Below are 10,970 nucleotides of genomic sequence, written 5' to 3' on the forward strand. Positions count from 1 at the left end.
TCACAATATTACAACAAAAAAACTTCAAAAAACAGACTCCAACGAGAGATTGCTGAATTGCAATTAATTTGCAAGCTGGACACCATTAAATTAGGCTTGAATAAAGACTGGGAGTGGATGCGTCATTACACAAACTCAAACTATTTCCCCATGTTTATTTTTCCCCCCCTACTGTTCCTCAGACGTTCTTGTCAACTGCTGGAAATGGCCCATCATGATCATCACTACAAAAGGGTTTTTTCCCCCCCTCTCCTGCTGGTAATAGCTCACCTTAACTGATCATTCTCGTTATAGCGTGAATGGTAACACCCATTGTTTCATGTTCTCTGTGTATATAAAATCTCCCCACTGTATTTTCCACTGCATGCATCCGATGAAGTGAGCTGTAGCCCACGAAAGCTTATGCTCAAATGAAATAGTCTCTAAGGTGCCACAAGTACTCCTGTTCTTTTTACCTTTAAGGAAGCAATTTGTTCAGTATGAGTGTTTATCATATTTCAAGATGAAGGGGCCAAAATATACACATTGGAGCAGGTTTCTCTGCCCAGTTCTGGTTCAGGTGACACAAAGGAATCTGCTAGTCCCCCACCTGCTAGTGCCTGCTAGGGATCCCCCTCTTGTGCAGTACATCCTCCAGTGGCTGTAAAACTGACAACAGCCCATACACCTCCAGCACAGGGGGGAGTGGCTTGAGTGCCCAGTGCTCTGGCTATCTGCTAGATCAAGGGTGGCCTGAGGAGCCAGAATTTACCAATTACATTGCCAAAGAGCCACAGTAATAGCTCAGCAGCCCCCCATCAGATCCCCTTCTCCTCCCGCCCACCAACAGCCCCACGGATCAGCGCCTCCCCATCAGTTGTTTCATGGCATGCAGGAGGCTTGGGTGGGGGGGAAGCAAAGGCATGGCAGGTTCAGAGGACAGTTGGGAGGGGGTCAATGTCTGTGGAAGAGCCATGGGTTGAGCAGTGAGCACCCCCCGGCACACTGGAAAGTTAGCACCTGTAGCTCCAGCCCTGGAGTCGGTGCCTATACAAGGAGCCGCATATTAAACTTTAGAAGAGCCACAGGTTGGCCACCCCTGGGCTAGATAGTCCTTAGCAGAGAGTTTGCCAGTTGGCACAAGGCTGACTAACCTGTCCCAGGCCAGAGAGTCAGTGACCTGTAACTGTTTTTCCTCTTCCCCTCTTCTCACAATGGCTGTTTAGGGGAAAGAAAACATCTTTTCTAGATGCTCCACTAGACTCTGGCAGAGCCAGGCAAGCTCCTATCCTGCTCCCTCAGGACTCCCACAGCCCAGTGCAACTCTCTCCTCCCGCATAGCTCACAAAGCAGCAGCCCGCCAGCAGGGGAGCTAATGAACAGCTGCAACAGGGAAAGGGGCAGCTGCTACTAAAGAGAGCACCCAGTTCACACTGCAAGTGCTTTAAAACAAACAGTGGTAAATGGGGCACCCTACCTCTCCCCATAGCAACAGGGCCAATTCAAACGCTTCAAGAATCACAGGGAACATGCTTTTAATTAATAATTAAATGCATATTTTCCTCAATAGTTGCTCTCAAGGGCCACAGATTGACCACCACTATTTTGAAAGCGAATTGCATTCTCTTATCTACTCCTTTTCATTTCTGCCTGTTGCTAGATTTTGTAGCTATTTATTTCCAAATATAAGTGTTGACACTCAGTAATTAAGTCAACCATTTGTTTGAGGCATTCACGTTAACACTTACATAGCTGTAATGCTACCATTCAGCATTAGAACTTCCTGCCTGAATTACCTTTTTTGGCTAATTATTAAGAATGAAATCCATAAGACAGAAAACATGTAAATAGAATACAGCCCTCAAGTGTAACAGTCTTTTTTAAAGGATCAAAATAATCAAAGTACATCACCCAGTGATGTTTGTACATTTGAATTTTAGCTAACTTTGTACTCTGATAGCACAGATGAAATCTCTTAAAAAGCACATGGAGTTAAGTTGCAACAATTTAAAATATTAAAACCTCTAAACTCCAATCTGAAACCTAGCTCAGCTTCACCTTTTCCTATCCCAGGCTCAAACAGAAGATGCAATGTAATGCTGCATTTGTGACATCTGCCTAGTTCCATAGATACCATATTCAGCACTATTTCCTCATTTAAGTAGGAAAGAAAACTGATAGGAAAAAAGCCTTGTATAAAACTACATCTTAAATACAGATTATACACAAGTTACGAAAAAACACATGGAAGGTGAAGTCATATTAAAGTTCCCAAACTATGATGATCACTAGTGAGCATGCACTTCAGTTTTTTTTCCCTTAAACCCATGTCAAAAGTCAGTATGCTGTAAAATGACCTTATTTTTTTTTAATAAATGAATTCACAAAACCTGACACTCACACTTATGCAATGTCTCATTTCAATGGAAAGCTGGATATGATTTAAATATGTCCTTGATGTACTCACAACCCAGACACCACTTCATTGTGCTACAGCAGGGGTTCTCAACCTGGGGATCGGGACCTCTCTGGGGGTCTCAAGGTTATTACATGTGGAAGTTGCGAGCTGTCAGCCTCCATCCCAACCCCGCTTTGCCTCCTGCATTTATAATGTTGTTAAATATATTATAATGTGTATTTAATATACAAGGGGGGGTCGCACTCAGAAGCTTGCTATATGAAAGGGGTCACCAGTACAAAAGTCTGAGAACCACTGTGCTAGAGTCTGAGAACCAGAAAGTGAAACTGACTAATGAAAATAGGCTAGTTTTTTAAAACTTGATAGGGTTCCATAACAGAAATTTTGTGAAGTATACTTTAATACAAAAGAATACATAAAGTGCACTTCAGGATATTGAATTTGTTCTGAAAATCAGGGATAATATGTAATAAGAATATAGGAATTACCATATTGGATGAGACCAGTGGCCCATCTAGTCCAGTATCCTGTCTGACTGTTAGTAACAAATGCTTTTAATACAGGAATTTTCCTGGTGGTAGACAATCATGGAAATACAAATATTTTTTCACTACAAGTGGGGTATGAACTTTCAGGGCATAAATTAACCTCCAACCAAAGTATGGTGGTTTTTCCCCCCCTTATAATGTTAAGAACTTCATCTAATCTAGATCAGTGTTCATCAGTTCTTGAATCCCACTAAACCCTTGCAGGCTCGATATATAGTGGCAGTGAATTCCAGTGAACAGATGGTTAAAAAAGCTCTCTGTGAATCAGACTCAAAGAAACATTGGGATGGAAGGGACCATAAGAGGTCATCTAATCCAGAGCCTTGCGATGAGGCAGGCAGAACAAGTTTAGAACTGATAAGAGGAATAACCCATTGTTTGCAATATTATGAGGAATGGTGAGTGGAGCACCTGATTAATCTTCTGTACATCACATCACCACTTCACCTGCCCCTTACGCTGCATGTTCCAATCCTTTCAATCTCTTTTCATTAAGACTTTCTACACTTCTGATCATTTTTGGTATAGGTTTCTGAATCCTGTCTATTTCTGCTAAATGCTTTTTGGGAGAGGGTGGCTAGAACCAAACAACATATCAGGACTAAATTCTGTCATCTGAAAATCACCACCTGGCTGTTCACCACCTTTTTGCATATTGAACTGTAGATTAAAAGCTGATTGACCTAGGTTTTCCTCTTCTCCCCTCCACCACCAGTATCTATCCAAGCACCTCACAAATGTTAACAGATTTTATCTGCACAACACCTCTATGAAGTAGGGAACTAACCTTATTTTACAAGAAACTTTAGGCAGAGCAATTAAGTATAAGTAACTTGACTAAAGATGTCTTGATCCTTCACAAAGGATGTCTACAAGACAGCTAGGAATTTAACCTAGATCTCCTGATTTCTCATTCAATGCCTTAACCACTAGTCCATCTTTCTTCATCCAGTACAGAACTTTGGGGAGTCCTACTGTTAAGCTTTTGTCATGTTGCGAGCTGACCATTTATACCTACTTAATTTGTGCTTTAGTCAGTGTCTGATCCAAAACAGTACTTTTCCCTCACTAAACGTTAGAGGAAACTAAGTCACAAGGTGAGAGATACTTTGACAAAGAATTTGAGAATCCAAATAAAAAAAATCCAATTCTCCTTCACCCACTATTTGTTGATGTGCCTAAAGAACTCTAAAGAGGCTAGAAACAAGTTTGCCTTTTTGAAAGCCATGCTGATTTGCTCCTTTCACATCACTTTTATTTAGGTATATCATAATTCTATTTTTAATGATAGTTTAAATTCATTCCCTGGTGCTGACATAAAGCTTACTAGTCTTCAATTCCCAGAATCACACCAATGCTTTTTTTTTTTTTTTTTTTAAATGCAACTATAACATAATGGGGGATTCAATCATTAGAAAGATAGCTAGCTGGGTTTGTGATATCGGGAGAACCACATGGTGAATTGACTGCCGGTACAAGGCTTGCAGATGTTTTGAGACATCAAGTGCAGTGCAGTGCTCAGGAGTAGCCAGTGGTCATGGTACTTGTAGGTACCACTGACATAGGGAAAGGTATAGGGGTCTCTGAGACCAAATTTAAGCTTCTAAGTAAGAGATTGAACCTCCATGGTAGCATTCTCTGAAATGCTTCCAATTCCACAAGCAGGATCAATTAGACAGGCAGAATCTCAATGCATGGATAAGACAATGGGGGAGGAGAAATTTAACTTTATTAGGAACCTTTTTGGAAAGTTGGAGCCTGTATAGGAAGGATCCGCTCGACCTAAACCAAAACAGAATCAGATTGCTGGCATGTAAAATTAAAAAGGCTGTAGTGGAGTTTTTTAAAAAGGGACTGGGGGAAAGGCAACAGGTGTGGAGGAACACAATTCAGACAGAGTTGTCCCTTAGGGGAGGATCTGTTAACAAGGATTCTCTATACCTTAGTAAGGAGGAGAGGATGGAAGTTGAGACAGTACAGATAGGAACTGAAGAGAAACAGTCAAACGAAAAAGTCCCATTCAATTATATCCCTTGAAGGCACACAACTAAATATTGACAAATTTTGTAAGTGCTTGTATACAAATGCTAGAAATCTAAATACTAAGAGGAATGAACTTGAGCGCCTGGTATTAAAATGAGGCTATCGATACAATAGGCATCACAGAAACTTGGTGGAATTATGATAATCAGTGAGGCACGGTAATACCAGGGTACAAACTATATAGGAATGACAGAGTAGGTCGTGTTGATGGGGGGGGGCAGGGGGACACAAAATGTCAAAGAAAACAGAGTAAAAACCTTAAATGAATCAAACTGTACCAGAGAACCTCCATGGTTAGTAATTCCATGCTTGAATAATAAAAATATAGCAGTAGGAATACACTACCGAGCACCTGACCAGGATCGTGATGTTATGGTGACTGAAATGCTCCAGGAGATCAGAGGCTATAAAAATAGAAAACTAAACAATAATGGGGGACTGCATACATGTCACCTCAGGATGGGATGAAGAGAAAGTTTCTTAACATCATAAGTGAATGCTTCTTGGAGCAGCTAGTCCTGGAACCCAAAAGGGAAAAGGCAATTCTTGATTTAGTCCTAAATGGAACATACGATCTTGTCCAAGAGAGGACTATAGTTAAACTGCCTGGTAATAGCGACCATAATATAACTAAATTTAACATCCCCATGGGGCAGGGGAACACCAAAAAAGCCCACCACGATGGCACTGAACTTCAGAAAGGGGAAGTGCAGAAAAAGGAGAAAGCTAATTAAACAAAAATTAAAAATTTGTCAAAAAAAGTGAAATGCCTGCAAGCTGCATGGAAACTTTTTAAAAAATGCCATAATAGAGTCTCAAATTAAATCTATAGCCCAAATTAAAAAAATATAGGAAGAGGACCAAAAGAGTTTTACCATGGCTAATCAACAAAGTAAAAAAAATGGTTAGAAGCAAAGAGGCTTTCTTTAAGAAGTGGAAGTAAAAACCTACAGAGGAAAACCAAGAGGAGTATAAACTCTGGCAAGCATAAAAACAATTAGGCAAGCCAAAAAAGAATTTGAAGAGCAATCAAAGACTCAAACTAACAGCAAAAAAAATTTAAGTGCATCAGAAGCAGGAAGCCTGCCAAACAATACCAAACAATCAGTGGGGCCATTGGAAAATAGAGGTGCTAAAGAAGCACTCAAGAAAGATAAGACCATTGTAGACAAGCTAATGAATTCTTCACTGCAGAAGATGTGAGGGAGATCTAAGAAACTGTCCCAGTTTGAGGAATCAATAGAGGAAGTACTGGAACAAATTGATAAATTCAACACTAATAAGTCACCAGGACCAGATGGTATTCACCCAAGAGTTCCAAGGAAATTCAAATATAAAATTGCAGAACTACCTGTGGTATGTAACTTATTTAAATCAGCTTCTGTACCAGATAACTGGAGCACAGCTAATGTGACATCAATTTTTAGAAAAGGCTCTAGACAGGATCCTGGTAATTAAAGGATGGTAAACCTAACTTCAGTACCAGGCAATTTGGTTGAAACTGTAGTAAAGAACAGAATTATCAGACACACAGATGAACACATTGGGGAAGAGTCAACATGGCTTTTGTTAAGGGAAATCACACTTCACCAATCTATTAGAATTCTTTGAGAGGGATCAAAAAACACGTGGACCCGGATGATCCAGTGCATATAGTGTACTTGGACTTTCAGAAAGCCTTTGACAAGGTACCTCACCAAAGGCTCTTAATCAAAGTAAGCAGTCATGGGATAAGAGGGGAGGGTCCTCTCATGAATCAGTAACTAGTTAAAAGAGAGTAGGAAACAAAGAAGGAGGAAATGGTCCATTTTCAGAATGGAGAGGCAAACAGGGATGTCCCACAGGGATCTGTTCTGAGACCAGTGCTGTTCAACGTATTCATACATGAGCTGGAAAAAGGGGTAAACTGTGAGGTATCAAAAGCCTGCAGACAATACAAAATTCCTCAAGATAGTTAAGTCCAACGCTGACTGTGAAGACCTAAAAACTGGGTGATTAAGCAACAAAATGGCAGATGAAATTCAGTGCTGATAAATGAAAGCTAGTGCACATTGGAAAACAATCCCAATCATACATACAAAATGATGGGATCTAAATTAGCTGTTACCACTCAAAGAGATCTTGGAGTCATTGTGGATAGTTCTCTGAAAACATCTGCTCAACTTGCAGCAGCAGTCAAAAATGCTAACAGAAAGGAAAGTGATAGATGATAAAGCAGAAAATATCACAATGCCACTATATAAATCCATGGTATCCCCATATCTGGAATTCTGGTCACACCATCTCAAAAAGGTATATTAAAACTGGAAAAAATACAGAGAAGGGCAACAAAACTATTAAAGGTATGGAACATATTGTATATGAGGAGAGATTAATAAGACTCTGACTTTCAGTTTTGAAAAGAGATGACTAAGGATGGAGATGATAGAGGTAGATAAAATTGTGAATGGTGTGGAGAAAATGAATAAGGAAGCATTATTACTCCTACACACCACAAGTTCCAGAGGTGTCACTGAATGAAATGAATGGGCAGCAGTTAAAAAAAAAAAATGTAACAAGGAAAGTATTTTTTCCACACAACACAGTCAACCTGTGTAACTCGCTGCCAGTGGAAGCTATGAAGGACAAAACTGTAAAGGAGTTCAAAAAAGAACTAGATAAGTTCATGGAAGATAGGTCCATCAATGGTTATTAGCCAGAATGGTCAGGGATGCAAGCCCATGCTCTAGGTGTCCTTAGCCTCTGATTGCTAGAAGCTGAGAGTAGACAATAGAGGGATGGATCAGTCAATGATTGCCTATTCTGTTCATTCTCTCTGAAGCACCTGGCATGGACCTGCACAGATACAAAATGTATATCTGTAAATGCAGATAGCTGTAGATATCCATGGAGTTGTAGGGCTCTAGCAACAATGAGCGAGACCAGCAGTACTATGGCCAGCAACCAGGCCAGGAACCGCAGCAGCACCCAGCCCAGAGAAGCTCCTCCAGCATGGCTGTGCGACCCTCAGTCCTACCCATTGGACTGGGCACAAGGCTGACCAGCAGCTGTCACTTATATGCTATTGTGTGCAAATGGCTCGCATGCTCCTGGACAGGAGTCCCTTCCAAGCAGCGGCGTGCATCTCCTGTCTGGAAGCAAGCAAGCCACTTGAACACACTAGCGCAGTAGTTCTCAACCTATTTACCATTGTGGGCCACGTCCAATACTATCTGTATGGCCCTAACGATGCCACAAGAGCCGTAGCTCTGTGCTGATTGGGCAGCAAGCAGCCCATGGGCTGCAGGTTGAGAACCACTAGCATGATCAGAGCTTAGCATGATCAAGGACAGCTGCCGGTGAGCCTGGTTCCTGCCCCAGTGGGTAGGGATTGGGGCAGTATAGCCACACCAGAGGAGCTGCCTGGGTTGGGCGCTGGCTCCTGCAAGTAGTGCCTGACAGGCTGCTGCACCTTTTGCCGCTGCAGTTCCTGGCCCAGTCGCTGGCCAGGGCCCTGCTGGTCTCGCTCATTGTTGTAGAGCTCTACAACTCCAGAAATATCTGCTTTATATCCGCAGATATAAATTTTGTGTCCACGCAGGGCTCTAACTATGAGCAGACAGGATACTGGGCTAGAGGGACTATTGGTCTGACCCAGTATGGCATTCTTAAGTGACTACATGAGAACATATAGACAGAGAGAGAGAAGTTCCTAATTATTTCCTCCTACTTGAGAGCTTACAGAAGGATCCATAATAGTACTTCAGGCTGGAAGTGGAGCACTTTGCATTATGACTGTACTCAGCTTCCCAGAGAAGTTTCACACAGCACTGAGCTCTCCTAGCCCAGAAGCGGTCCCTTAGCAGTGCAATGCCTTTCAGCGGGTGTAGAAGAGAAAAGCAGGCAACTCACCTGGTGGGATCTGGAAGTTTGCAGGCAGCTGTATAGTAGTGGTCTGGGGGGCTTTGGGAGCCACGGTCTGCGGAGCTGCCAGCCTAGGCCCACCAGAGTTCTTGGGTGGCTGCTGGGCAGCAGTGACAGTGGCCACTTTAGCCACCAGCGTCCCCACGGGGGCAGTCACCACCCGTGATTGCTGGGAAACGGCAGGCACCAGGCTGATGGGAACCTTAGTCACTGCGTGGCTCAAGGCAACTGCTTGGGCCCCCGCGGGAGCGCCAGCAGCGGAGACAGAAGCAGGGGGCACCGTGCTCTGAGAGCAGAGCAGGGCAGGTGCCGGCTGAGCCCCACCGGCCCCGCTCGCTGCAGGAGCCGCCACTGCCTGCTCAGGGTGCCCGGCGGGCATCACCCTCACCGGGGCTGCCGCAGAGGTGCTCATGGAGGAGGAGAGCGGGACCAAGGCGGGGAGGGTTGGAATTTCCCGGGGCGTCCGCGTTATCCCACTGCATAGCAGCCGGGAAGGGGGGGGGGGGAGGCTGGTCTCTCCGCGGCGCGGCAGGATCCGGGGCTCACACGCTGCCGCGGCGCGCGGGCTGCTCCGGGGGGCTCCCGCTGCCACACGGGCGAAAACACATGGTCATCCGTCCCCTGCCGGGTGCGCACACGTGGGGCGAGCTGGGCCTCCCCCCAGCGGCGGCGGCCGGGTACAGGGAGCCAGCTCACGCTACTGCGCCGGCGCCCTGAGCCCCTGGTGCCCGGCACTTGGACCCGCCCCCGCGCGGTGAGCCCCAGCCATGTTTATAGAGCCACGCGGAGCCGCCCCCCCCCCCCCCCGCGCGCGCGCACGCGCTCCAGGCGCGCGGGGCCGCAGCCGGGCTTTCCGCGGGCACTCTGCCTTCGGATTGGCGGCGCCGAACGAGCCTATGGGGGCGGAGCTTTGTGGCGTCAAAGCGGCCGCGTTCCAAACGGCGGGGCGGCAGGTGTGGGAGCTCCCCTCTGGGGAAGCAGCTTCTCGGGCTCAGGCCGAACCGGGGGGGGGGGTCGCTTGGCATTTTTTCTTACAAACCCTCAAAGCCAGAGAAGCGTTTCAGGCCGTTTTAAACATTACAATTTGGCGGGCGGGATTTAAAAAATCCTCCTAGACTCAGGTTTCAGAGTAGCAGCCGTGTTAGTCTGTATTCGCAAAAAGAAAAGGAGGACTTGTGGCACCTTAGAGACTAACACATTTATTAGAGCATAAGCTTTCGTGAGCTACAGCTCACTTCACATCAGATGCATCCGATGAAGTGAGCTGTAGCTCACGAAAGCTTATGCTCTAATAAATTTGTTAGTCTCTAAGGTGCCACAAGTCCTCCTTTTCTTTTCTTCTAGACTCAGAGCATCTTCAACCAATATCGGGTTCTGGCACAGATTCCAGGGGTGTCTTTGGGCAAGTCGCATAGGATGAAAAAACCCCTGCAAGGCAGTGAGCGCCTCTCTGCTCCTGCTAAAGTAAATGGGAACTGAGGGAGCTCAATACCTGACAGGCAGGGGCTCTTCAAGAGTGGTTCTGTTTTGAAAAACCATATTAATAGTTGCCTTTTTACTCACCCCATCTACTGCCTGTGTAGACTCACACTTTGTAATTGACAGGTTTCAGAGTAGCAGCCGTGTTAGTCTGTATTCGCAAAAAGAAAAGGAGTACTTGTGGCACCTTAGAGACTAACAAATTTATTAGAGCATAAGCTTTCATGAGCTACAGCTCACTTCACATCAGATGCATCCGATGAAGTGAGCTGTAGCTCACGAAAGCTTATGCTCTAATAAATTTGTTAGTCTCTAAGGTGCCACAAGTACTCCTTACCTTGTAATTAAAGTGATTAAAATTAGGTTTTACAATTGTTACCACTGCAGAACTGACAAAGATAAAAGGGAATGAACTAGATATTTCTTCTAGGGCATCCTCCGTCATGTATGCCTGTGCAAATGCTGTAAAAGCAATTGAGATGTCCTTGAGGGGACAGTTTAAAAACCATAGTTGCAGAGGTGTAACCACAGGTGCTGGAAGTATGCGTGCTAACCATATACAGGGTTTACAGTTTGGTTCAATGGCTCTCAGCACCCGC

The 10,970-nt window shown here is 44.6% G+C and overlaps 1 protein-coding gene across 1 annotated transcript in view; it reads right to left on the minus strand.

Moving 5' to 3' along the window:
- The window catches only part of TAF4B (TATA-box binding protein associated factor 4b), a 137,947-nt gene extending 128,294 nt beyond the window's left edge, over positions 1-9,653 (minus strand). Inside the window, exon 1 of the mRNA XM_038388183.2 lies at positions 8,881-9,653. Coding sequence (XP_038244111.1) covers positions 8,881-9,304 — 424 coding nt within the window. The 5' untranslated portion in view covers positions 9,305-9,653. The remainder of the gene's footprint in view (positions 1-8,880) is intronic.
- Between the last annotated feature and the right edge of the window lie 1,317 nt (positions 9,654-10,970).

Source organism: Dermochelys coriacea, chromosome 2 (assembly GCF_009764565.3).
Source record: "Dermochelys coriacea isolate rDerCor1 chromosome 2, rDerCor1.pri.v4, whole genome shotgun sequence".
Classification (NCBI taxonomy): Eukaryota; Metazoa; Chordata; order Testudines; family Dermochelyidae; genus Dermochelys; species Dermochelys coriacea.